The sequence below is a fragment of the Gossypium raimondii genome, chromosome 9 (assembly GCF_025698545.1).
Source record: "Gossypium raimondii isolate GPD5lz chromosome 9, ASM2569854v1, whole genome shotgun sequence".
NCBI classification, from domain to species: Eukaryota; Viridiplantae; Streptophyta; class Magnoliopsida; order Malvales; family Malvaceae; genus Gossypium; species Gossypium raimondii.
Window position 1 is genome coordinate 48,376,584 of NC_068573.1, and position 26,266 is coordinate 48,402,849.

The 26,266-nt window shown below is 31.8% G+C and overlaps 5 protein-coding genes across 7 annotated transcripts; 2 read left to right on the forward strand and 3 right to left on the reverse strand.

The window, feature by feature from the left end:
- Positions 1–717: 717 nt before the first annotated feature.
- Positions 718–4,146, forward strand: LOC105800627 (uncharacterized). Of its 2 annotated transcripts, none has more exons than XM_012631852.2 (4): positions 718–1,060; positions 1,213–1,304; positions 1,832–3,644; positions 3,735–4,146. In XM_012631852.2, exons 3-4 carry the CDS (start codon positions 1,959–1,961, stop codon positions 3,903–3,905), a joined length of 1,857 nt encoding a protein of 618 aa, XP_012487306.1. In that variant the 5' UTR covers positions 718–1,060; positions 1,213–1,304; positions 1,832–1,958; the 3' UTR covers positions 3,906–4,146. The 2 variants fall into 2 exon arrangements, with proteins under 2 accessions (XP_012487306.1, XP_012487305.1); XM_012631851.2 differs by having other exon boundaries at positions 1,249–1,304.
- Positions 4,147–4,824: 678 nt separating this feature from the next.
- LOC105800629 (60S ribosomal protein L23) lies at positions 4,825–7,108 on the forward strand. Its single transcript, XM_012631854.2, has 4 exons — positions 4,825–4,962; positions 5,082–5,366; positions 6,697–6,738; positions 6,832–7,108. Exons 1-4 carry the CDS (start codon positions 4,950–4,952, stop codon positions 6,912–6,914), a joined length of 423 nt encoding a protein of 140 aa, XP_012487308.1. The 5' UTR covers positions 4,825–4,949; the 3' UTR covers positions 6,915–7,108.
- Positions 7,109–7,442: 334 nt separating this feature from the next.
- LOC105800630 (protein PROTON GRADIENT REGULATION 5, chloroplastic) lies at positions 7,443–8,743 on the reverse strand. Its single transcript, XM_012631855.2, has 2 exons — positions 8,292–8,743; positions 7,443–7,738 (listed from the first exon to the last, which is right to left on the reverse strand). The coding sequence occupies exons 1-2, from the start codon at positions 8,559–8,561 to the stop codon at positions 7,634–7,636; spliced, it is 375 nt and encodes a 124-aa protein (XP_012487309.1). The 5' UTR covers positions 8,562–8,743; the 3' UTR covers positions 7,443–7,633.
- A 2,802-nt stretch (positions 8,744–11,545) lies between these two features.
- LOC105800633 (actin-related protein 2/3 complex subunit 2B) lies at positions 11,546–16,471 on the reverse strand. Its single transcript, XM_052620828.1, has 10 exons — positions 16,152–16,471; positions 15,963–16,029; positions 15,528–15,735; positions 14,666–14,832; positions 14,366–14,443; positions 13,746–13,878; positions 13,005–13,096; positions 12,485–12,541; positions 11,982–12,030; positions 11,546–11,904 (listed from the first exon to the last, which is right to left on the reverse strand). The coding sequence occupies exons 1-10, from the start codon at positions 16,208–16,210 to the stop codon at positions 11,699–11,701; spliced, it is 1,116 nt and encodes a 371-aa protein (XP_052476788.1). The 5' UTR covers positions 16,211–16,471; the 3' UTR covers positions 11,546–11,698.
- Positions 16,472–17,549: 1,078 nt separating this feature from the next.
- LOC105800631 (uncharacterized) lies at positions 17,550–25,640 on the reverse strand. 2 transcript variants are annotated; one of them, XM_012631858.2, is made up of 24 exons: positions 25,444–25,640; positions 24,531–24,748; positions 24,325–24,430; positions 24,123–24,224; positions 23,981–24,040; positions 23,776–23,854; positions 23,234–23,381; positions 22,938–23,061; positions 22,458–22,638; positions 22,089–22,117; positions 21,750–21,898; positions 21,307–21,409; positions 21,125–21,220; positions 20,989–21,044; positions 20,760–20,883; positions 20,458–20,520; positions 20,293–20,352; positions 20,032–20,193; positions 19,287–19,360; positions 18,998–19,091; positions 18,786–18,922; positions 18,371–18,451; positions 17,790–17,895; positions 17,550–17,697 (listed from the first exon to the last, which is right to left on the reverse strand). In XM_012631858.2, exons 1-24 carry the CDS (start codon positions 25,615–25,617, stop codon positions 17,626–17,628), a joined length of 2,598 nt encoding a protein of 865 aa, XP_012487312.1. In that variant the 5' UTR covers positions 25,618–25,640; the 3' UTR covers positions 17,550–17,625. The 2 variants fall into 2 exon arrangements, with proteins under 2 accessions (XP_012487312.1, XP_052476787.1); XM_052620827.1 differs by lacking the exon at positions 25,444–25,640 and having other exon boundaries at positions 24,531–24,883.
- Between the last annotated feature and the right edge of the window lie 626 nt (positions 25,641–26,266).

The window sequence follows — 26,266 nt, forward strand, 5'->3', positions numbered from 1 at the left end:
CTTTCCGAAAAAACACAGTACCAACTTGGCAGTACTTTGACCATTGCCTCCCCCCTATCTTCCTCTCATTTCTCTCTCATTCACATGTCTAACAAAAAAAATCCTTTTTTTAGCTAAAAAAAACTAAAAATCAATACTTTTAGAATCGTTCGAATTATCAATTTTCCTTTGATTTAAAATAAATATATTTTTAAAATTTTAAAAAATATAAAAATTATTCCATCAATAATTTGTAAATTAATTAATTTTTATCCCTTTTTAAATTAATTCCTTACTTAAATGAATTTAGATGGAGGAATATGTTTAACTATTCAAATTCCCCTTTAATGCAATCAACCCATACAATTTCACACAACTTTGCTAAAAACAAATTACCGCGTTTTGGATTATATTTGCCCTCCATACATAGGAAGTGGACCATTTTTTTTCAGTCTCATGACAATTTTCTGTTTTCATATCTTGTGTGTATGTGTACTCCAGCTCATCTCCTATTCTTTTCTTAATCTAATTTTCCTTTAGTGGTTTCTTTATGAAGATTTCCCCCCTTTCCTAATCCGGATCCTTTTCTCATTTTTCTTATAATGTGTATATTTGACTAAAAATAAAATTAAAAAAATAAAAAAAAGTGGGGTCACCATAGAAGGAGAGAACATGAACCTTGAAGAACCAAAATTCCACAACTAAACGTGGCTTACAACAACAATTTTTCTCCCCTCCCACTACTTTTGCTTCAATCTTGGATTCTTTTAATAATATATTATTTATTTGTTATTATGACCGGTGTCTTCAACAGTTAACAAGAGGCGAAACAAAACAGTGTTTTGGAACCTAGTAAAGTTTGCTTCTTCCTTTATATCTCTCTTTCTGACAAAAAACAAAGTTGTCTTTTTTTTTTCTCCCTTCCATTATATTGGTTGAATTAAGCTCATTGTTACTAGGTGATTATTGTTATTATTATTTTTAACTTCATTGGAGATCTTCTTCTTCTTCTTTGCTTGTGTTACTTTGTGTATTGAATTTAAGGTGGTTGAGCTTCCTTTCGTGGATCCATTTCTTTGAGGTAAGCAAAAAAAAAAAAAAAAGTGAATCTTTTTACTTATTCTATTCCTAAAAGTTTGCAACTTTCTTCTTTAACCTTATTATTATTTTTCTTCTATTCTTTGCTTATTTCTGTTTTTTTTCTCTGGTATCACTTGAAATTTCCGGTTTAAGTGTTCCATATATATATTTTGGTTTCATTTACACCAGGTTGACGGCTCCAGTTTTGATGAAGGATTAGGGTTCATCTCTTTGCTGCTTTGAGGGTAAGTTCCCCCCCCCCCCCTTTGTATGGTGATGGAGTTTTGCCTAGGGTTCATTCATGGCTTTAATTTCAGTCAAGTTTCTGGGTTTTTTTAGTGAAATTAATGAGATTCTTATGATAGTTTGTCTTTAATTTGTTTTATTTGTGTTTCTACAGTGAGAATTCAAGGACCCAATTTCATAATCTTGAGCTTTGTTTATATATATATATATATATGATTTTGATTGCTAACCAACTTTCCTTTGATTTGCATTTGCTTTTCCCCCCCTCTAGATACTGTGAGAATAAATGAAAAAAAGACAAGGGAATGTAGGATGTTTGTTCTTGTCTTTCTTCTTCATAACTTCATACTGTCATATATATATCTAAGCGCCATTGTTACTTGATAAGGCTATAATTTGAGTTCAGACACGTTATGCTTTGGTTTCTTATTACCGAAAATCCATTGCCGACAAGATTTGTCTTAAATCTTAGCCTTGTTCTTTCTAGTTGAGATAAGGACTGGTTATTGTTTGTATTTTTCTTCAGATTGCTTGTGAATTACGAATCCGATTGTTGGAGGCTTATATAGTGGGGAATTTGTCCGCTCTCAAACTTGCATCAACCATGTCGAGACAGAAAATATGGTGATCAGCCGTGCTCATTGCTAAAGACAATGGACGGCATGCTTGTGACTGACCGGAAAGATGAACAGGGGAATGACGATTCGTTGCAAAACGGGGATTTATCAGTAGGAGAGAATGGAATGAATAATTCCGAGTTGAAATTGAAGAAGCTGGCAAGAAAGGTAAATCCATGGCATGCCTTGATGTTAAATGTTAAAAGATTACAAGGTCGGAAAAATCTTATAAAGGATTTGTTGCAACGGAGTATTTTCGACATAAGTCATAAGATCCCAAGGCATGTGGTTACTCTAGACGAGAGATATCTTCGTCGTTGCCTGGAATTGATTCATATCAATGCGGCAAAAGCAGCTCGGTGCAACATCTCAGTCAACTTGAGCTCTTTGAACATGGGTGTTTTGTCTGATGGATTGAATTCAACTAAAATCCGGGATGAAGATACATGTGATTTCGACAGGTTTGTTTTTGACTGTCCATTGGCAGTTGAGACTGGTAGTGTTGTCCTTGGTCCGGCTGATCCATGGGTTGTAGGTTCGATAATGGGCAGCAACAGTATGGCAAATATATTGAAGAGCCCATTGTTACAGAAATTGGGTGTATCGAACGTTGATTCGAGTTTAATGGATATTAAAGGATCAAAGATAAGTTCTGATTTCACAAACTCCCTTGGTGGTTTCATGAATTATTCCTCGAATAAGCTCGGAAGTGAAACACCTGTATTGGATACTCGTAATGGATCAGAAACAGTGCAGAAAAGGCTTGTTTCCGTGTCAAGTTCAAACTCATCGTGCTCTGATCAATCCTTTTCTTCTAATTCGACAACGATTTCGCAGGGAATGCTTCAATGCACGTGGAAGGGTGGGATTCTGTATTTTGTTTTCTCCCTTGATAATCAGAGGGTGGTATATGTAGCCAATTTGTTGAAGGACGGATCGGCTCGGAATAGAGGTCTGGGATATACATACTTGTTCCGGTCTAGCAAGGGTGGTCATAAGGAACATGGGATTAATGATAATGACTTACATCTTGTTGGTAAGATGAAGGTATCTACTTCTTTCACAATTGGCCCCCTAGATTCTAAAGTCATGGAAACGGAGTTTGTTTTGTTTGATGGTAATCAAACTTTTAACCTGGAACCACAAACTTCAAGCCATAACCACGGGAAGAATAAGGGTATATCGAAAAAAGTGGCGGAAGTATTCAAGAACACTCACTTATCCAAACAGAGAACAATATCGAGATACCGTCGGTCAATTTCCTTAATCGAAGATTCTTCTTCAGATCCCATCAATAATTCCGATGCACTAGACCGCTTGAATCTGTTAGATGAACAACTTCCACCAAATTTTGAATCCCTCGCTATTATCACAAGGGACCATTTCCCCGAAAATCCTCACTCGGAAGTTGGAGGTTGGGGCTTAAAGTTTCTCAAGAAAACAGGGGTTAAGCAAAAGATTGACCCTTCAGATTGCTATACCGGTGATTGCTCAACGAGTATGGATATTATAGTGCCAGCGGGTATTCACGGTGGTCCGAGAATCCAAAATGGTGGCCCATCGAGTCTTATCGAAAGATGGAGATCCGGTGGACATTGCGACTGTGGTGGCTGGGACTTGGGTTGTCCGGTGAAGGTACTTCAAGCCAGATCAAGCAAAAAGGACGGCATACCTCCAACCGAAATATTCGAGGCATGCAAGTTATTTGATTTTTTCATTCAGGTTCGTGCAATACTATGAAATCTGAAAGACAACAACAATACAATATTACAAAACATTATGGTTGACCCTTTCCCGACTTTCATGTTTCAGGGTTCCGAGCATGGTTCTCCAACGTTGAGCATATCAAATGTTCACGATGGTCTGTATTTCATTCATTTTCAACCATCGCTCTCAGCTCTACAGTCCTTCTCGATTGCAGTGGCGTACATCCATACCCGAAGCCCCACTCTCCGACCGAAAAATGTACAGCGGTCCAAGTAACAGGATCTAGAATCGAAATTCATGTAGTTGTAACCGACCCCTTACTGTCCTATAATGGTGTGTAGATCGAAATTTAGGTATTTTATACAGGAATTTGAGATTGTTAATTTTTCATGCTTTGTTTTCAGATTGTTATGTAGGTTTTGATTTTATCATTGATTGGAAATCTTATCATTGATTTCTCATAAACAAAAGATATTGTATTTTTGTTCATTTTGATTGAATCTAAAAGTTTTAGGTATGTGTATATATATATAAATATATATATGCATTGTTAGTATTTCTTTAGGTTAAATTATATTGAAAGTTACTAAATTATTAGTAAATTTATATTTTGATTACTTAATTTTAAAAGTTACAAAATGATGATTACACAATTTAAAAGTTTTCATTTAAGACTAAATAAATCAAAATAAAATCGATCAAACCAAAATTGAAAATGACCCAAGGTATCAATGTTGAGCCCAGGCTCAATTTGAAAGTACGAGGAAGAGATACATTGACACCTTAGTTAAATTTTATTACTAGTGCTTGCATTTTATTAAAATTATGGATTTTATCTTTATATTTTAATTTGATTAATTTTAGTTTTATACCTTTTGAATTGGTCAATTTTAGTTTCTTTATTTTTGAATTTTGAAATTTAATTCTGACTCAAATAGTAGTAGTTATAGAATTGGTCAATATTATCCAATTGAATCATTCTAAGTCCCTAAATTTTTAATTTTGAAAATTCTATCTTGATGCAAATAGTTGTCATTAATCCGTTAATTAAATTTTTAGTGAGTAATATGTGAAAATAATAAGTTGAAATTACTTTGCCTGAAATAGCAGAATTTAATAAGTTTAACAGTTATCATTAGCGAGGACTAAGATTTTAAAATTATAGGACTAGAAGTGACCAAACAAAAGTATATGGATTAAATCCACAACATTCGTTAAAGTACAGGGACTAATAATAGAATTTAACCTAGAATAAAAAAACCCTATATATTGCTTGAAAAACCCTAGCTTTCGATCTCTGCTCGTATTCGGCCGTCGAAAATGTCGAAGCGAGGTTTGTTTCTCTCTTTTTTCTCTGAACCCATTACTTATTTCCTTTTTTTCTTTCCATTTTCCGCTTGTTTCCTTAGAAAAAATATGAACAATGATAATTCTTTTTATTTTTTTAATTAGGGCGTGGAGGATCAGCTGGAAACAAGTTCAGGATGTCGCTGGGTTTACCAGTGGCTGCCACCGTGAACTGTGCAGATAACACCGGTGCTAAGAACCTTTATATCATTTCCGTGAAGGGAATCAAGGGTCGCCTCAACCGATTGCCATCGGCTTGTGTTGGAGACATGGTGATGGCTACTGTCAAGAAAGGAAAGCCTGATCTAAGGAAGAAGGTCTTGCCTGCCGTCATTGTGAGGCAACGTAAGCCTTGGCGCCGAAAGGACGGTGTTTACATGTACTTTGAAGGTATAATCTTTGTTTTTTTTTTTATAGATTTGTTAATTATTATTGTTTGTGGTTTTATTGCTTGGTAGTGTGAATTGAAATTAGGGATCTTTTGATTTATGTTATTCGGGCTCTGTTGTGAGTGTTTGATAATTGATTCGCTAATGTTCATAGTTTTCGAAGGTTTTTGTATGTTGGAGAGATAATTTGAAGTGAACTAATTTATCTTAGGGTTTAGGGTTAGTAAAACTTGTAGATGGACATGTTGATTCATACCCGAACCTAATAACTTGACATGATCGACTTGGATAAAAATCTGGCCACTCTAATTTGACGGTAAAAGCTAACCATTCGAGCCCAAAACCTCAACCTGAATTGTTTCTAACCTAGAACTGACCTGATCTCGAAATGAAATGAATTTAGTCCTAAATAACCCGAACCCTAAACAGCCTGAACTAGTAACCTGAAATGGTTTAAACCTTTTATGACCCAAACTCGAAAAACCCGAGGCCGTAAAACAAATGACCAGCAGCTGAAAACAACCGAAACCCAAAGCTCAAATCTGAAATTGGCCCTAACTTGAGAGCAGCATAATTATCCGAGTTGTGTAGTGTTTTTGTAGTGAAATTTCTCTCATTGGGGATCTTCCATTTCGTAAGTCAAACTCATTTGGGGAACTTTCATCGTGATCTCCTATTTCCTGTTTAGGTGGTTCTCTACACATCTCATACCAAGATAAATTGAAGTATTGACCTTACCCCAATACCTGATGGCAACTATGGTTATCATCTCTGATTGACTTGTTTAATAGGAATTAAATTATGTTGTGTATTACCAGACAAAAGTCCAGGTATCTACTTCAATGTTCAGTGGTTGATACCGTTACTAGTCTGGAAAATTAACTGTGTCCATCGTTGCAGATGCGTTAAGTTTCCGAAGCTTGCATGTGCTCCATTTGGGCCCTACATATTCTAATATGTGAACGTTGTGATATGAAATTCAGTGAGTCTTAAACGGTCTTGACATACGAGCCAGATATTCAATTTAATGTTCGATGGCCGACTCAGTTACTAGTTTGGAAAACCGAGTGTCTCCATTGTTGTAGATGCATTAAGTTCTTGAAGCTTGCATCTGCTCCGTTTAATCACTGCATATTTCACTGAATAACACTCTGGGACTGGTTTTTGTTATTTTACTCATACTCTGTTGTTAGTGTCAGATATAGGTATGTGACTGACACCAACTCTTCAAGAGAAATGACGAGTTCTGATACACTGCATTCCTTAAATTTCTTAGAGTTATGCTGTTTTAGTGTTCTTAGTTTCTGAATTGAATCATGTCTCGATTGCAGATAATGCTGGTGTCATTGTGAATCCGAAGGGAGAAATGAAAGGTAAAAAGTCAATTCGAAAACGAATTTGATAATTTCAGGTCAACACACCTGCTTTTTAATTGAAATGACTTAATTGATAATATTGTTATATAGGTTCTGCCATTACTGGTCCAATTGGGAAGGAGTGTGCTGATCTGTGGCCAAGAATTGCAAGTGCAGCAAATGCCATTGTTTAGGGATTTGAATTTTTCTAGAGATTTTTGTTTCCTTGAGTCATGGTTTTTTGCTGGATCAAGATTTTGTTATGTGTGTTTTTTTAGGGGTTCTTGAAAAATATCGTATGGATAGCTTTGATTTGGATTTTGATATTGGAATGTAGTTAATGGATTGTTCTCCCATGTTTAAGCTTATTATTTCCTTTTTCTTTGAAGATCTTGCTGATCTTAGCCATAATTATCGTAACTTGGAACCGGATTGGGATTGCTGATTGAATCGGAAATCGGTAAGTATATCACTCTGGTTAGATTGTGAATCGATTTGAATTGGTAGTGATTGAATTGGTTTTTTTTCTAAAAAAAAGTTTTGTAATATTTTAATATTTTTATAAATTTTTAATAGCTTGTTTAATTGAAATCGGATTGGCCGTTTGATTGAAAATCTCATCGTCTTAGGGTATTGATTTTTAACAATTTTGTTGACCTATATCGAAATATTGAAGGTTTAGAGGCTAGATTAAAATTCAAGTATAGTTTGAGAGTGAGTGCTTGATGAAATAAACCCATGAAGCTTTATAACTTGTTGGTTTGTGAGTTTTCATTTTCAATTGTCTGAAAAATTATTATATAAATAATACAAAATAAAACTGAAGTATGTTCTTGTTGGACATGAAACTACATAAACATGGAACATTTTGTAAATAAAGACAAAAACGAAAGTCCACGTGTAAGGCCATAAATCAGGCAAGGAATCCAAGCTTCTCACCATTCTTCTTTGCCAAACGAATCAATCCTTGCCTTTGTTTACCATCTGCCCCTATTGCTTTGCAAAATTCGTTAATTACCTTGAAAATATATAAAAAAAATGTTAGTGATTAAAATTAATATATAATAATGGAAGGACCGAACGGTATTAAATTAAATTACAAATGTTATAAGTCTTTAATTTAAGCATGGTAGTCGGGTTTAAATGCGCTTATATGCATAATAATAAAATATTTAAGGATTTGAAGAATATAAAAATAAAAATAAAAATATATTATGCGTATAATTATGATGACAAAATTACAACACGAAAACGATATAACATGAGAAAACATTATAAACACGACAAGGATATATGGATTTCTGAAAAATATAAATATACAGTGTTATATAAATTTGGTTTTTTTTTAAATTTTGTATTTGGAATTTTATTTATTCTAATTTGATATTTAAGTTTCATTTCGATATTCTTTTTTTAATTTGATATTTGAAGGTTTTTCTAAGTACACGTGAACATTAAAGCTAAACTAAGTACTAAACTGGAACAGAAAAAGAATTCATGTACCAAATAATATATTAACCCTTTAATATCAATTCAACTATGATGCGAATATAGGAACCGTAAATGGATACCTGAGAATGTAAGGCAATAGCTTTTCCTCTAAGCTGATTGAACCTCTTTTTGCCGACGATTTGGCGAGTAACCACCACAAGCGGCGCAAACACCCCTTTCCCTTCATTAACGTTCTTCATCATCGGCTGAGCTCGAACTGGCTTTCCGATTCGAACGACGTTGGGAGCCGATTTAGCCGCCAACATGGCATAATCTTCACCTCCATTGAAGGAACTCTTCCCTAAACTTCCCTTAAACCCAGCTACTGAAACCGAAGTAGAAGCAGCCATTGAAGACCTATTCAAAAGCTTCTCTTCTCTTACAGATAATGGGAGAATGGGGGTTTCTTTTCGTTGTTTATGACTTGTGATTGGTAAAGCTCTACTGGGTTTTTTAAAAAAAATTGAAAAATGATGATATTTTTTGGGTGTAAATTAGAGAGCCTGGTGTGTTTGTGTGGACTGGAGAGCTTCATTGAAGCATTAGTGACCACATATATAATGTTGGCTTCTTTTGGAATTTTCTTTTTTCCATAGTTACGTTGAATCCTTAATCTCCGTTAATTTTGAAGTAGGGTTGGGTCGAATCGTTTTAAAGGTTAAAATATATCACAATATTTTTCATAATTTTAAAAATTAGTCCCGTGTTTTTATTTTTAAGAATTTAATTTTTTTATGTTTTAAAATTTAAGTTTAAATCTAAATTTATTATAACATTGTTTTTAGTTATATAGTCATGAAGTTGAACTAAATATATATATTTTTAAATTTCAAAACATCACACTCAAGGGCAAGCTTGGAAATTTTCTCCAAGGAGTAAAATTAAATTGTGTATTTTATGAGTTAAAATGAAATTTCATAATTTTAATAATTTATATCTTTATAAATTTTAAAAAATTAAATCAGAATTTCTTTACCTTAAAAGGGTAAAATGTAATTTTATCATTTATTAAATTAAAATATTGTAAAACTTAAAGATTCAAAAGCAAAATTTTATATTTTAGGAGGATCGGGCCCGTACAAGTCCTCGGGTTTCTCCTGTCATACATACAACTTTTTTAAAAAGAAATTAATAATGTTAGTGGACTTGAATTTTGAAATCTGAAAAATAGAAAAATAAATTTTTAAAAATATAAATATAAAAACAAATTTTCAACCATCGAATAAAATTTTTCTAATTCACAAAACATGAATTATGGATATTTTCTTTATGGATTTTTGGATTTTAGTTTAGGTGGCAATACGTATATGTTTTGGTGACTGATTCATTGAAACTTATGGTCCCCATTTTCCAGGAAAATCTGGATCTGGATATCTAGTGGTTGTTCCATGGATGATGATGATGATGGGCTCCATAGATTCATTCTGACCGTCTAATTTAGAATCTTTCCTGGAATTTATTTTCACGGTGGAAATAAATTCCCAATACATCACCCGTTTTATAATTGGCATAATATCGTATCTAGTTCTCAATATTTTCATTTTTTTATTAAATTTAGTATTAATTTTAAAAAAATAAATTTAACCATTAACCTTTCAATAAAAGTTGAGCTATTATTTTTAATAAAAACATTGACTAAAGTATTAAATTTTTAAACATTACAACTTATATACCAATTCACACCTACTCCATCCTATTTTTTCTTGAATTTTGACATCTTGTTTATAATTTTTTAAAATTTTAAATTATTTATTGATGTAACATATAAGAAAAATAGTATCATGGTAGCATGAAATATGCACAGACTGCTACGTGAGTTGTCATGCCAACATTGTTAAAAAATTAATGTTTCAATTAGAATTCCCGTTAAAAAACGATTGAATATATCCTAAGAGAATAATGACCAAATTGAAAAAATATAAACATTAAATACTAAATTTGACATTATACTTTTATAAATTTATTTAAATTAGAAATCATATATATTTAATCAATTAAAATTAAAATAAACTCTATACAAAAATCAAAATATATTCTAACCAAAACTCACACACCATAAAAACTTAAATTTAAAATATATCCTCATTAAAACCCGCACATAAAATTTAATTTCAGAAATATATATATATATATAAACACATTTTCACATTGGAAGAGCAAGGAAAAAATGCGATTTTGAGGTAGAAAGGAATACGCGTTTGACGGATAATGAAATCTCAAAACTCTTGATTTTGATTATTAGAGTGTTCTAGAACAGTGCAACATAAAAATCTAACAAAAGTTTATTATCAAAAATAATTATAATTATAATAAATAATTAAATTTTAATGTCAAAATTATAATAGTTCAAACCCGTGTGCTGGCATGATGATTAATGTTTTGAATCATGTTAATTACGTTGCTATTAGAGCTTTGCAGTTCTCTTGTAATTCACCAAAAAAACAACAACACTATAATAGTTCAATTTCTTTACAATTTTATTTTTCTATAGAATTTTTTTAATTTTACTTTGATATTATTTGATTTTTTATATTATTAACGTTAATTCGTCAAAACCTATGATACCATTAAAAATTAGTTTAATGATAAATTTGGCTATTAATGTTTGTATTTTTTTGTCAAAATAGCTCTTATTGTATTTTTGAACCTTTTTTGGCCATCAACCTTTATTATTTTTCTAATATGCTTTCTTTAATGATTTAATGAAAATACCGTTAAAAAAGTTAACGGGATAATGTGTAATTTCATATGTATAATATTTTAATGAGATGTAATTGATTACTTAGATAATTTAATAAGATAATTACATGTGGAAAATGATAAAACAAATAAATAATACATTAAAAAATAAAATAAATGTAATTATCTAAAAAATTAATTCGGTAGAAAAATTTCTCGAGAAACAAACGTATGAAAGATTGAAACATTGAATTTATTTATTAAATTTGTTAGAAAAACAGTTTAAAAAAATCAAAGGTTGATGATAAAAAAATTCCAAAATACAATTAGAACGTTAATGGCCAAATTTATGATGAAGTCATAAAATTTTATAATGTAATTTTGAGAAAAGAGCTCTGAACTCGTAATCAAAAGTTTCTAATTTAATATGTGAAACTATGATTATACAAAAACAAGTTTTCTTATGTTCCCAGTTTAAAAATTTTGCATCAACACACTCATACAATCTTAATAAATCATTATAAATTTAGTAATCATACATAAATGTAAAAAGAAAATATATATTTTTAATTTAAAAATCTTTAAGTATTTTTAACATTTTTCGTTAAAATTTTACATCATCACACTCATACAATCGTAATAAATCATTATAACATGAGTATAAGAAAATTTATTTGAATAGACTTTCACAAATATCTATACCGTCAAGGGTCACTTATTTGAACTAAAACTAAAAGAAAAGTAAGAAGGTTTCGTTTTAAATTTCACCAAATGCAGTAAACTTGTCGTATGTAAATACAAAGGGTAATTAATTATTATTACCATTAGTTTGTAGTTTAGTGTATGCCGTTGAAGAAGAGAAGCTGGGCACTGTTAACCATCGTCTACGAAAGCGGGCAAAACCATGGATTTTAATCCGGAAACGGATTCTCTTTATCTTCTTTCCCAGGTCACCCCATCTTCTTATTATCATTTTAGATTTTGATCCCACCATTTTTCTCATCTTTCTCCACCCTGCCCAAACATTTCATTATCACTACTTTATCATTCCCAGCTTACATGTATGTATGTGCTAAATGCTGAATTCATACCTTGAACCTTTTTAATCTGTCCATCTTCTACCCTTGACTTTGCCAGGACCTGAGGTTGATTAAAAAGAATCATTACTGGTTAGTTCAAGTTAATGCATTCTGGGATTTCGAGTGTAGTGTCAAATACGCATATGTTGAATTTGTTTTTAACCAAGTTCATGTCCTTTTTGAGGATCTTCTATATACCCTTGAAAACAAACAATATAAATGTGTGTATCATGAAAGTCTTGTATTTTATTCTTTTTTTTAAAAATTAGATAAATTAGTCCCTATGGATTAAATCAAATAATAAACTGGAATTTTTGTTAAAAATAATTATTTTACTATTAAAAGCTGGTATTCTTGATGAATAATTTAACACCATACATGACGTGTAGGAATTAATTTTGTAATAGTAGAAATAAATAAAATGTTTTAACAGAAAGACCTATTTACTCTCTGGCGTGCCAAATTAATTTACCCATTTTTTGAATAAAAATAAAAACAAGGTTTCAGCTGAGTACCTCAACTAAATTGTCCAATCGCCTTCTCATCCTTCTTTGTATAAAGCCTCTGGTGCACTGTTGAACACAAATTGCAAATATTATAATTCCAAATATGAAAACAAAAAACATAAAGCAATATTTAGTCTCTCAAGCCTTAATTTTTTTTATTCACATTAGTCTTGAAACCTTGTATTTTTTTTCTAATTTGGTCCTTTAACTTAGACTCCTCACTCATCACCTAAAAAATTTTAAAAATTATATAACATCCCAAAAAAATTATAAAGAAGTTCAAATATTTTTAAAAAAGTTTTCAAGTGATAACATCAGTACAATCTCATTCCTTGACAAATTCCAAATCTAGGACCAAATTGGAAAAAAAAAACTTCTGAATTTCAAGACTAATAGGATAAAAAAATAAAGGATCAAGATGAAAAAAGTTATCAAATTTAAGAACTGAATGTTAGTTTATCCGGAAAGAAAAGAAAAATTAAGATGAGAAGGGCGGGGAAAGCTAAAATCAAGAAAGAAATGTGTTTACCTTTACATGGTGTTTAACATAGGCATAGAAATTTAGTAGACTCCACACAGTCTTGTCTAGTCTCTTACCTTCAACATGGTGTGAAGATATATCTGTCAAACAAAATTGTCATCTAAACATGTTACTCGAATATGGTTGCAAGTGTCAGATTGAAATGTTATTTAAAATTAACCTATACTCATGTTATTCAGATTAGAGTGAGTGTGAAATGTAAATATTTTCAAGTTCTTTTTTTACCTATATGTAGAGAATTTTGGGAGAATCATATCTATGTATTCATGTATGAAATGAATATACATTAATTATGAATATTTAAAAGAATGGGTAAAGTAATATTTAGTCCTTAAAGTTGGCAATTTTTCTCATCTTGGTCCCTGAATTTTTTATCCCTATTAATCTTGAAACTTGATAGTTTTTTTTCAATTTAGTTATTGAACTTGAATTTTGTTAATGTATGATGACATAGCACTATGAGATTATGCCACGTCATCCCTTGAATTTTTCAAATAATTTTTTGGTATTCTTTTAGATTTTATATAAAATTTTAAAATTTTAGGTGATGACATAACACATTTTTACCTTTAAATCCAAGTTCAAGGATTAAATTGAAAAAAGTTATCAAATTCTAAGATTAATGTAGACCAAAAAAATTTAGAGGCCAAATTGAAAAAAAATACTAAGATCAGATATTAAATGTCACTTTATCCCTACAAAAAAGAGTATTTAGACAATATAATGTACCAAACGAGACAAATCCTCCATTAGTGCTCAAATCTTCAAAAGATTCTCCTCTAAGTTCTAGAGGTGGAATAGGAGACCAGTTGCATGGAGGTACTTTAGCCCACTTTTTTAAACTCACCACATCCATAAGCTCCTAACAAGGCAACAAATAAGGAACCAAAATAAATCAGATTATTTTTTGCAGCTATTGTAACAATGAGTTTAATTATATAATGCCAGAAATAACCAGAAATTGGGTAAAATAACCATGAAGGCTACTATATTAGGAGTTGAATTGTATTTTGCTCCCTCTACAAAAAAAGAGAGCAAATTGATTATTCTGTTAAAAAGTTCTATCCATTTTTACTGTTAAAAATTGGCCCCTGAATGTCAAAATGAGGTGATACACATGGCATGCCACGTATAATTGTCTAGTTATTCTATCGGCTACGCCAGTTTTTAACGGTAAAATTGGATAAAATTTTTAACAAAAAGGACTAGTCTACTCTTTGATGTAACGTATAAGAACTAATTTGCCAATTTTTTGAGTAAAGGGGGCAAAATGCAATATGTGTCATAGTATAGGGGCCTCCATGGTAATTTTTACCCCAGAAACAGTGTTGTGTTCTTAAACAGAAAACCTGAAAGAAGGATGTTGCAATGATCACATCTGAGTTATCTTTGAATCTCATGGGAAACACTGCTACTATCTTTTGAGGCTGCCAAAAATGTTGTCATTCGTTAACAAAAATGCCGGACACACCCGTTTTCGCGACATTCACACCCGAGCTCCGAGTAACATAGACAGACAACATGCTAGAAATTGAAGGATGATATTGTATAATATAAATGTCAGACACATGATGCATTATACAGAGTTTTTCAATGGAATCTAAGCCTTTGTTGATCCTAAATCATTGCAAATTGAGAAAAAAAATTACCTGTCTGATGACATAGAAAGGCTCTTTGGGATGATAAATAAGTTTGATTGGTTTATATATCCCTTGAGATAAATCCCAAGAATTCACATTTTGCAACATTTCTTTCAGCTGTGAACTTAGTATTACAGCTTGGACCGAGGAAACTTCAGTGATTATCTTCAGAGATTCTGTACAAATGAAATACATACATACATACATACATACATACATACATACATACATACATACATACATACATACATGTAAGTATTTAGTTATAATAAGCACTGAAATTTCATGGAATTGTTATTGCAGTGAATAGATAGCCATGTTTATCTCTTACATGCCTTCAATTGAATACATTCAAGCAAAGACTTGTTAAATGGTCTAATTACACTTTTAGCATCTCCTAAACCTTAATAATTCAATTTAATCCATTTTAGCTCCTTTATGTATATAGTTATAATAAGCCCTGAAATTTCTTGGAAAGTATTACTATTGCAGTGAATGGATAGCCATGTTTAGCTATTACATGCCTTCAATTCAATACATTCAAGCAAAGACTAGTTAGATGGTCCAATTGCACTTTTAGCCACTCCTAAACCTTAATAATTCAATTTGATCCCTTTTAGCTCCTTTATTAAATGGAAAATTGTAGTTTTGGCTATTAAAAACTAATAATTCAGCTTAAGCTATTTTAGTTTTGATCCAAAAATTTTCTAATTTTATCCTGGGCACCACCAGAAACTTCCGGCTTCGTCCCTAATGCCATTCTATCAACATGTATATGAATATGTAACCTTCTAAGGATATTCCAAATAAGTAGAAAATTTTAGGGGGAAAAGAAAAAATCATTGAGATAAAGGGTATTTATTTAACAAACCTTTGTTATGTGGGAGCATGGAAAAATCAAGTCTTAGAGTAAGCTGGTATCCATCATTTGCAGGCTCTACAATGTGAAGAACATCAGTGGAGATTTGCCTTACCATTTTCAGGGTAAATGGTGACAACCCATATGAAAGAAACACTCCTTGGGACAGGAATGGAGTCGATATCGACAAGTAGGTAACTTGTGGTTCAGATACTGAAGACTGTAAAAGAAAAAATAGAAATGAAGAAATTAGAATGATCCATTGGAAAATATAGATTAAATCTATTGTATAGTATAAGATTAGCGATTGAATTTAATTAAACGGGTTTAACTGCTATCGTATAAGTTAAAATTCAAAAAGTATAAGGATAAAAAATAATAAAAGAACAAAAAAAAACAGCTAACAATGGCTTAGAAGTTAGAACTCATATAAGTAGGAAAAATTACCTTTATATGATATTCAACAGATCCAAATTCATACAAGTGATAATCAACCTCTATTGGCTTTTCTGCACTGCAATGACAAAAGGATTAATACGAATACAGTAACGAAAAATGTTCAACACAAACATTTATACGAACACATGGATTGCATTGTGGATTGAATGTTTCAACATAGAAAAAACAATGGCTTACTTGTATATTCTGAGAAGTATCTCCTTCAAAGCTGGTGAAGCTCTCTCAAAGCTTGCCATGTTTACTGTGTTAAGCTTTCAACGATGGCGGTTTCTCTGAAACTGAAATATATATAAATGAATTTTGAAGAAAACAAAATGATTTGTTTTTTGAGTGGAATGCAAGTTGAATGGTTGCAATCATAATTAGCAACCTCTGAAGCAATCACCCCACTTTCTCTCTTTACGAATTAACTTATTTGTAGAGTAAGCCAAAATCGATCACTTGTCACCTATCATCATTTTTTTTATTCTAAATTTCTTCTTTGATCAGTTTCCACCATGAAAGGACAAATATCCCTTCATCATGTTTTCGCTATCATTTAATTTGAAATTTGTTCAATTTTTGTAAATTTGTACTAAAACTAATCATTGGGTTTAATTGAATTTCTCATTCCATTAATAAATTAATTTAATGAAGATGGAATTTCACTTCAGATCTCATTAACAACAATATTTAGACCAGTAAATTCATTACGATAAAAAATAGAGAAATTAAATTGAAAATGTACGAAGAATACAAAAGTTTAAATCATATCTTAATCAAATATTTATTTACATCATACTTATTATTAAGCAACAAATCACCCCGTCCGGTTTAGCTAAGATGAAATCAATTTACCTTAAAAATGCAACTGTACTGGTCAACGAAGTCGAGATTGTACCAGTGAGCGTATTGTTTTTGTTTTAGTATTGTGCATACTAATATTAGTATGTTTAGGTGTACCATTTCAAGTTTATTAATATATATTTTTAAATATTTTCATATATTAAACGTACATATATATTTATATAAATTATTAATTATTAATTATGTTAAGTAACTTGATTATATTTTAATTTTAAATAAAATTACAAAATAAAAATATAAAAAATAGTTTAAATATTAAAATCTTATTCCAACTGATAAATGGATATGACATATATAGATGAAAATTTAGAATAAGATAAAAATTTCAATTTATATCAGAACGGAATATCTCGTTGAAACGCATGTGTTTAATCTTAGAAAGTAACAGTTGAATTTTATTCAAAATGGGAGTGGATGTGTATATTTTACCAACTTTATTATAGTCCAAGTTACCAACCACCTAATAATATTCTTTTCAATCAAATCATCTAATTGACTAAACTCGTCTATTTGTATGAGATTTTATGTATTTATAGCATTTTAAGAATATTTTATATTTATATAAAATTTATTAAATAAATATATATTTCGAATTTAATTGTTATTTTTACTTTTTAGTAGAATTCTTAGAATATATTATTATTTTTATTGCCAATCCCAAAATTGTAACAATTATTTATAAATAATTATATTTATTAGCTACCCAAGTTTTAAAATACTTTTATTCAGCTTGCTCAGAAATCAATCCCAAAGTGTCTCGTTACACCATAGTTCAACAAGTACAAAGCAAATGGTGCATGCTTCGTTAAGGTACTGAAGGGGGCCTTTTGTATGGATTGCCAAGTGCAGCAACATTTCCAGGGCGAGAAAATACAACCTACAAACATGTCATAAAAAATCCTCCAGTGTTGTCATTGTTTTCCCGGAAAAATAAATTCATAGTACCAGGGGAAAAAAAAGAAAATTCACCTGGTAATTTCCAAGTGTATTTGACTTGAAACCAGCTGCACAATAATCAAAATAATATTCCCATGTTCGGATGAACTTCTCGTTGAATCCCAATGACATGATTTTGCTATCAACAATGAAATCAAAATGCAAAATTTCGTAATAAGTTACTTAATAACGATATTAAACTCTTTATTCTTCTTAAAATATTATTCTAAATACATATTGAGACATGAATATGAGTATATTCTACCAAATTATAAGAAGAATATAGGAAAAATGAGTATATCCATATCATATCCTAGAAATTCTCGGATTTTTCAGTTTCATAAAATACTGTTTCACGCAAAGGTATTTGAACCATGGCGGATGGCAAAGGGGGCAAGCAGTGCCTTGGCCCCACAAAAAAGTAAATTTATCATTTAACCCTTTAGATTTTTATGCAATTACATATTAGTAAAATAATAAAATTGCATTTTAACTTTTCCATGATTCATCGCCTCCCTAAAATTAATTTTCTTACTTCGTCCCTGTTCAAATATGGGTGCGGAAATCATAGAAAACAGTAGCAAGTATATCCGTATCGGTATCGTAAGGCATACCTTTGATTTTCCAAGAAGTTCCTTCTCCAATATCTAAGTGTTTGGTAGTAATGAAGCCCTATGTTTTCAACATGCTCCACACTACACATTTTTACAAATTAATTTTTCAAGATTAAAAAATAATAATTGCATGATATAAACAATAAACGACTATGTTTATATAGAGAAATTTTGTTAGGGCAAATTTCACCCAAAGTCACCAAACTATTAGTAAATTTATATTTAAGTCACTCAACTTCAAAAAGTTACGAAATAGTCACTAAACTATTCAAAAGTTTTCATTTAAGTCACCAAGCTATTCGAAAGTTTCAAATAGTTTAGTGACCATTTTGTACCTTTTTGAAGTTGAGTAATCAAAATGTAAACTTACTAATAATGTAATGACTTTAAGTGTAGTTTGCCCAGATTTTTATACCATAGTCTTGAAGTAGCACTCATGGCTGATGTTATCCTAGTGAATGATGGTAAGCATCCACCAGGGAAGATGTATTCCTTGATGAAATCCGAGCTCCGTCGGTACCCATTGTAGCGTTCTTCCGGTATTGATATGAACTGTGGAAACATGAACGCACCACAAGCATTTAACAAACAGTCCGAAAATGTTTCAAGTCACAAATTTACAATTACTTGTAAAACAAAAAGTCCATCTTCTGCCAAAACTGATTCACAGCAACCAAAGAATTCATCCATGTATTCATGGCCAACAGCTTCTATCATCTCACTGCAAAGGCCATATATAATTCCGGTCTTAGTTTCCAGTTTTTTTTCTAGAATATCCGTGTCTGATTCACTTATCCAACATATACTGAGATATTGGTATGCGGTATGGTAAAACTTCGAAAATGATTCATATCATCCGACACTGACATTTAAGTTCGAGTAACATAAGTAAAAAACTGGTTGCTAAAGAACTTACCAAGATATAATTCTGTCATACTTGTAGGTGCTAGGTAGTTGTCGATAGTCACAGAGTTGAAATGTTATATTATCCTGGCAGCAAAGTTAGAACATTATGAATTTCAATCCAAAAAAAAGCCAACTTTTACAGTTAAATGAAAACTGTTTTGGATAATGGTTCGTAGATTTGTAACATTTAAAGTTGTTTCTTGAAAAAATTGTGGAAGAGAAGGGGAAGAAGGGCTTTCCGTTTCGATTGGTGCAGGTGATGTGAACAAAGAAGGCAATATATAGCAATAGTTTTAATAGCCTAGTGCCTTTCAAATAGTTTCAGTGACCTTTTTATAACTTTTTGAAGTTGATTAACTAAAATGTAAGTTTATTAATAGTTTAGTGACATTGTATAATTTACCTTAAATTTAGTAAGCAAATCAACTATGCTGCAAGGACTACAAGCCTAGATGTGTTCCCAGCATTCTCCATAATGGCATTGCCAGGCAATTTGCTGCTTATCATTTTGACAATAGTTTACTAATGTTCCTCCGACTCTACGCATTTCTTATATATATATATAAATGTGTCTGTGTATATAACTAGACTTGAGCATGGAAATATGGTCTTCTAAGGACTCTTCAAATACATGGAAATTTTTGAGAAAAAAGAATTGAACATGTCCGTATCAGACACAAATTTAGTTTAATACTCACAGTCGGGACTGAATAATTTTTGTTATTTACAAAAATTTGCAGATAATAGATAGATACCTGAAGTCCAGCTTCCTTAACTCTCATCTCTGCAAATTTTAGTTGCTCCTTGGATAGAGTAATACCAGTATATTTACATCCGGTTCGTTTGACAACCTCAATGGCTAAGCTTCCCCAACCACATCCAATCTCAAGAATTTCATGGTTACCATCAATTCTTGCCTGGATCATTGAAAAGAAAATTTGATGAAAAATATTAGGGTATGGTTTAAAAGTTCCAAAATACGATTAAAAACAACCACTAGAGCAGTCTGGACTTACTTTTTCAATCAGAAGAGATATCTTTCTCTGTTGTGCATCCTTCAAAGCTTCATCTTCAGACTATATAAGATCAAAAATAGTTGCCCAACAATCTTATTTAATGAATAATAACACAAAATTCCAAGTGATTAAGCTTATTCTTTGTTTAATGATGGTAAGTCTAACCTTAAACACTGCACATGAATATGTCATTGTTTCATCCAAGAATAGAGCATATAGGTCATTACTCTATAGAACAAAACCAAAGAACAATTATAAGCATTAGGAATATCTCTCGATAAGCTGTAAATTATCATCAAAAAATAAAGAGAAATTATAAACACTTATTTATTTCATTCAACTCCATAGGTATACTTTTCATCTACTTACAAAAATAGGTGTGTATGTACGTATATATATACCAAGCATAATACATGTTTTATACTTGTATATACACATAGAACGGAATTTTTGTTTCTCGATCGTACCAGGTCGTAATGACGAGAAATGTTCCTACAAGCTTGTGTTAGAGTATTTTGTCGTAAGACATGCTTGAAGAAATACTTTGCCGATGTTAAACCTGCTGTAAACAACAATGGCGTCCACCAACCCCTAAACCACAGAAGTTGGATGCTAAATCAATTAGATTTAGGAGAAGCATATATATATAGATAGATACATACACTATATTCCTGTGGTTTACAAGAGACAGTATACCTCTTCTTACTCAGTTTTGAGTTGGAAGAAATCAAATCTCTATTGGCAATGAGAATCTGCAATCAACAAAGCAAATGTTGTAAAAGTATATTCCAGTAGGTATAGCTTATTGTTATTATCTTGTAAATTTTCTTACCATGATGAGATTTAAAAGACCATCATTTTTATCAACAAAAGTAAAGTCTCCATTGATATATGCATCTGCAAGGCCTAAATCTGCCTCTGTCATAACCTGACAAATCAATTTAAGTGCTCATCAATGGCTGAATATACATAGTTTGACATAATAATATATGACCTTGATTCCGAAGTATTTACCTTCCAATAAAAATGTGGATAGTGAACTCTAATAACAGTTTTTAGATTACACTTTTTGCTAGTTCCCTCAAAGGTAAACATTGTGCCACCTTCCTCCAACAAGCTGTTCATGGAAAAAGTATAAAGATATTTTAATTACAATTATGAAATCTCCAATCGATGTCCATGGTTAAACAAATAAAAGAAATATGAAGTGCATTGGAGAAGCTAGACTGCCATTACATATATTGATATAAAAAATAAATATCTAAACATAAATAGTTTGCTCATATTGACTGATGAAATGTGAACAAGTTAGCCCTTGAAATCTAGAGTAGAACCCATGTTGTTGAGCATCAAAACATGGAATGATCTCATAATTCTTGGACAAGTATTTGTATCATTAGAACAGTTAACAACCAGCAGAAGTGAGAAAGAATGCATAAGAACATATACGAACTCACATCACACAGCCGGTTGATATGAAATGACTGAGGAATCGAGTAACAAAAGAGCGAGCCCCTGTTTCCATCAGAGAGGGTACCATTTGTTTTGGATTGCTCAGAACAGAATAACTTTTTCCCAGCACACCATTTGCAGCAGACATCCCGGCCTAGAAAGAAGTGAACCTCAAGAATGAAATTCATTCTACTATATGAATTGTTTTGAAAAAAGTAAAAACCTTGGTGTAAAATAGGTTGGGAAACAATTTAATCATATGGGATGAATTAGTTTGATAACAGTTAAGATGCATACTAAAAGAAGCACATTTTACAGCTAACCGAGTTGTAAATAGTTGGTACCTTTAATCCATCTTCATGAAAGCCATAGCCTGAAAGAAAAATGACTTTAGTTACCATAATGAATCACTGGAAACTAAGTTACGGCATACATCTTTTGAATGGAAACATGCATCAAATCACCATACAATAAATTCTCAGAGACAAAAACAATGAGAAAAAGCATGCTTATCATAAAATATTTCTAAATTTCCTACATGTCAGACAACCAACAAAAGACCATGCATTGCTGGCTGCTAAGTGCCAAAAAGGGCACTTTAGCTCAAATGCATACTCTACATATATAACATGAAAAGGAAGTTTGAAAGCTATAACATGATTAACAAAACGAAGACCGTCTGCCGAGGGTCTTTTATGACCAAATCTGCTCACCCTGGTATGCTCCACAGAACCAAATCCCTCTCTTCCCTTGAATCTGATCAAGCTCAAGTGAAGCTTTTGTTGCAGCAATAGATGGTACTGGATGGCCTGTTCTCCACTTAAACAAAGTGTGTCGTGGAGTATAATCTGGATTGAGCGTTACAAGAAACGGTAGGCTTGTCTCTCCAAGATTCTGCAGTATCATACAATGTAGACAATCTTAGACAATTTAAACAACAATAATTGCTACTCTAAAGTTAATAGGGTTAGAATCCAATTTCAAGAAGTAATCCCACTTGCAATATCCTAATATCATACTTTAGGTGGAAGATCTAACACAGTCCTCCTGGTCATGGTGAGACTCAACATATTTCAAACCAAAAACATAGGAGACTGTATGAGAACTGTGATTAAACATTATATATTTCAAACCAATAGCTGCCGGCCATGACACCGAGTTTAATAATATAGCAAAGAGAACATATTACCTACCTGAAGCACATTAAGCCAGTATGTTAAGCATACTTTCTTGTCAGTACTTCCAAGAAAATTCCATGCACTCCATGCTGCAGGATTTTTCGGCATGAAAGTTGTGTCATGATGAAGAAAAATATCACTGCCAATGAAGAATCATAAAAGATTGTGAAAATTGACTTGAGTATTCATCCTAGATGAGAGATATATAGAGCCACTGACTATCTATCAAATATTCAAATACTTCAATAGGGTTATCTCTGTCATGGTGAAACGTTAATCCATACGAGAGATGCATTGCAGAAGACAGGTACCTATAGACATATTGGAAAGCACCAAGTACTCTCAATTCATCATATGTTACTTGGCTCCCTAACAACCTCAAAGCATCTGGTGCATGAATAGCCAGTATGCAACCTTGAAATGATTCTTGAGACTCATCTCCGCATAATACGGTGCAACCTGTGGCAAACATGTTATAATTACTAATGGAACCATAAAAAGTTTCTGACATGAGGAAAGTCTCAACATATACTCCGCATCCACCATGTTTGAATGGTTTCAAGAAATAGTTGTTTCAGCAGATTGAGGAACAGAAATAAAGTTACTATTGATCATCTTCAAAGCCTCAACTTAAACATGTTTGATTCACATATAGAAATACTTAGTCCTTATATATTTCCTCTAGATACTTGATTACTATGCTTGATTGTGTTCAATACAATGAAACACAAGACCATGTTGCTATAAGTATGTTACCAATAAACTTTAGCTGAACGTGTAACCGGCTTTCTGAATAAATCTTGAACGTATCCGAAACATATACTCGAGCAAAACGTTGAATTCAAAGACTCACCTTCATCATCACTCAAAACTGAATGCACTTCACACCCAGTTCTTATTATACAGCCTCTGTTCTCCAGCTCTTCTCTGATCTGATGGACATTTAGCCAATAACCAAACATCAAAGCAAGCTTACATCTTATGCATGCAAATGAATTCAGATACTTTGAAGACAAATCATCTTAGCAATAGATATGGTGCAAACAGAGAAAACAAACCTTATTTACGTATTGGCGCGAACGCCATCTGACAGTCATCCACTGTGGCCGTCCAAAAAGCTATATAAAGAAAACCAAAGTATCAGAAATTCCTCATAGAGACATCAAACAGATTCTCACAAATACTCAGATTCTTACATACCTGAAGTAAATGATGGTTTTGACAAAACGAAAGAATTGAAAAAGCAGAAAATTCCATAATTCTTTCAGTAGGACTAGACCATATCAAACCACATATTGGTACCTAGAGACAATATACCAACACTGTCATTGCTATTTTACTGCTACAGTGACTTATTATCAAACAGGTAGACTTCAACATAAAGACAGCCTCTGAGTCTCACCAGATAAGCCTTTAGAAACAATTCGGAGTAACCCCGCGAGTCAACAAACTGTCCCAACGTTTCATTGCGGTCGAAATCCGGGTTGTTTTCAAGAACTTTGAGATAACTGCAAAAATGGGAGGTGAAGATAATCAATATATCACAAAGTTATGATCCAGCAATGAGTTTTTATATATATATATATAGACACATTTTTAATTGCTGACCTAATAACATCATTCTTGAACTTGATAATTTCTCTAATCATTTGCCAAAAGTAAGGATTAAAGAGGTTCCTTTTCTGTACAAACAAGCTGGAAATGCCATTACGGCTGCCCCATTCAATGCCATTGCCATGATTTAAGCTCACTGAGAATGACATATCAGATGGTTCCATGTCAACTCCAAGTCTCTCAAACAATTCCATCATATTTGGATATGTTACCTGCTAAAAATATAAATTTCAGCACATTAAAACACATTGCGTTATACATTATGAAACGATGTCTTAATTAGTTTTTATTCTTATAACACATTGCCCTTTTCTTTTATGAATTTAGTCCCTCCATCATGATTTCATCATCAGTTTTTCTTTTGGTTTTTCTTTTGTGTAACTTTTGGAAATGTGTATATAGAGTGTTAGACTAATATTTGTTTCATTAATTCTGACAACTAATTTCACATGCTTTATATTTTTTAGACATAAAATATGTGATAAATTTAGAGTTGTCCATGAACCGGATGACTCATCCTAATTTGGGCAGAGTTTGGACAAAGAATTTTCATTTACAGGCTAAATTTCATGGCCCAGTCTTCTAATTTTTATAAAAATTTGGCGTTGGACATTAAAATATTAACATGTAAATAATTTTTAAAAATTAAATCGGTGATCAAACCAGTTAAACTGTTCATTCTCAGTTCAATCATCAATTTAAGAATAATTAAATAAATAACTAAAAATTAATTGTAAAAAAAATAAAAATTAATGATACAATTCAACCATCAATTTTTATCTATTTTTTTAAGTTCTTTTTGCTAGTTCAAAAACAATTTGATCTCTAATTGGTTAAATCAGTCGCACCGATTCAACCCACTGATGACCACAATCAGAAATTTATTTAAAAAAAAAAAAAAACTTACCCGATTAAAGACCATGAAACCAAGGTCCGAATCAACATCATGGAAGGTAACAGTATTGGCATGGCCACCCAAATCACCTTCTTTCTCATAAAGCACCACATTAACACCAGCTTTGACAAGAACATAGGCTGATATCAACCCACTAATCCCTCCTCCAATCACTGCTATTTTCATTTTTCTTTTTCTTTACAACCCTTCCCTGCAAACTTCAACAGAATGCAAGTTTATTATTATCCAGAAGATTGTAATTGAAGGTCAAAACATATCATTAATATTTACAGCAAACAAGACTGTCAATAAAGTAGAACTTCGATACATACTGCTCAAGCAACTGAACCAACTTGGAGAAATAAACAATAAAACACTACTCAATGTGAAGACTATTTATCAAGCTTTTGCTTGCCGGTAGATAAGGCAAATGGAAAATCTATTGAACTGTGATGTGCTTTTGGCCTTCAAGGGTCATGTTATTCATTCGGTTTTGTGTTATATTTATACATATATAATTTTGGATAAATTACACTAGTGGTCATTCAACTATTAGTATTTTTTCTTATCACACAACTATGAAAAGTTTTAAATTGGCCACTCAACTATTCAATTTTGTCTTTTTTTTGGTCACTAGCTAATTAATGGTGGCAGTTTTTAAAATTGGCATAATAACAGATTTAACCCTCAAATTGACATAATGTATAAATGTTGGTAACCAAAACAAAATTGAATAGTTGGGTGACCATTTTGTAATTTCCCATAGTTAAGTGACCAAAAAAGAAAATTACTAATTGTTGGGTGACCATTTTATAACTTTTCATAGTTGAGCCAT

Excerpts from the sequence above, each read along its gene's own strand:
- LOC105800627 (XM_012631852.2), top strand. The coding sequence starts at position 1,959 with ATGGACGGCATGCTTGTGACTGACCGGAAAGATGAACAGGGGAATGAC. Across the intron at positions 3,645-3,734 it reads TATTTGATTTTTTCATTCAG|GGTTCCGAGCATGGTTCTCC; the intron begins GTTCGTGCAATA and ends TTCATGTTTCAG.
- LOC105800630 (XM_012631855.2), bottom strand. The coding sequence starts at position 8,561 with ATGGCTGCTTCTACTTCGGTTTCAGTAGCTGGGTTTAAGGGAAGTTTA. Across the intron at positions 7,739-8,291 it reads CTATTGCCTTACATTCTCAG|GTAATTAACGAATTTTGCAA; the intron begins GTATCCATTTAC and ends TATATTTTCAAG.
- LOC105800629 (XM_012631854.2), top strand. Across the intron at positions 5,367-6,696 it reads TGTTTACATGTACTTTGAAG|ATAATGCTGGTGTCATTGTG; the intron begins GTATAATCTTTG and ends TCTCGATTGCAG. Across the intron at positions 6,739-6,831 it reads TCCGAAGGGAGAAATGAAAG|GTTCTGCCATTACTGGTCCA; the intron begins GTAAAAAGTCAA and ends ATTGTTATATAG.
- LOC105800631 (XM_012631858.2), bottom strand. The coding sequence starts at position 25,617 with ATGAAAATAGCAGTGATTGGAGGAGGGATTAGTGGGTTGATATCAGCC. Across the intron at positions 23,382-23,775 it reads AGTTTTGAGTGATGATGAAG|GTTGCACCGTATTATGCGGA; the intron begins GTGAGTCTTTGA and ends TGTTTGCCACAG. Across the intron at positions 17,698-17,789 it reads ATACACTTGGAAATTACCAG|GTTGTATTTTCTCGCCCTGG; the intron begins GTGAATTTTCTT and ends ACATGTTTGTAG.
- LOC105800633 (XM_052620828.1), bottom strand. The coding sequence starts at position 16,210 with ATGGCAAGCTTTGAGAGAGCTTCACCAGCTTTGAAGGAGATACTTCTC. Across the intron at positions 16,030-16,151 it reads ATACTTCTCAGAATATACAA|TGCAGAAAAGCCAATAGAGG; the intron begins GTAAGCCATTGT and ends TTGTCATTGCAG. Across the intron at positions 14,833-15,527 it reads CATGCTCCCACATAACAAAG|AATCTCTGAAGATAATCACT; the intron begins GTTTGTTAAATA and ends TCATTTGTACAG.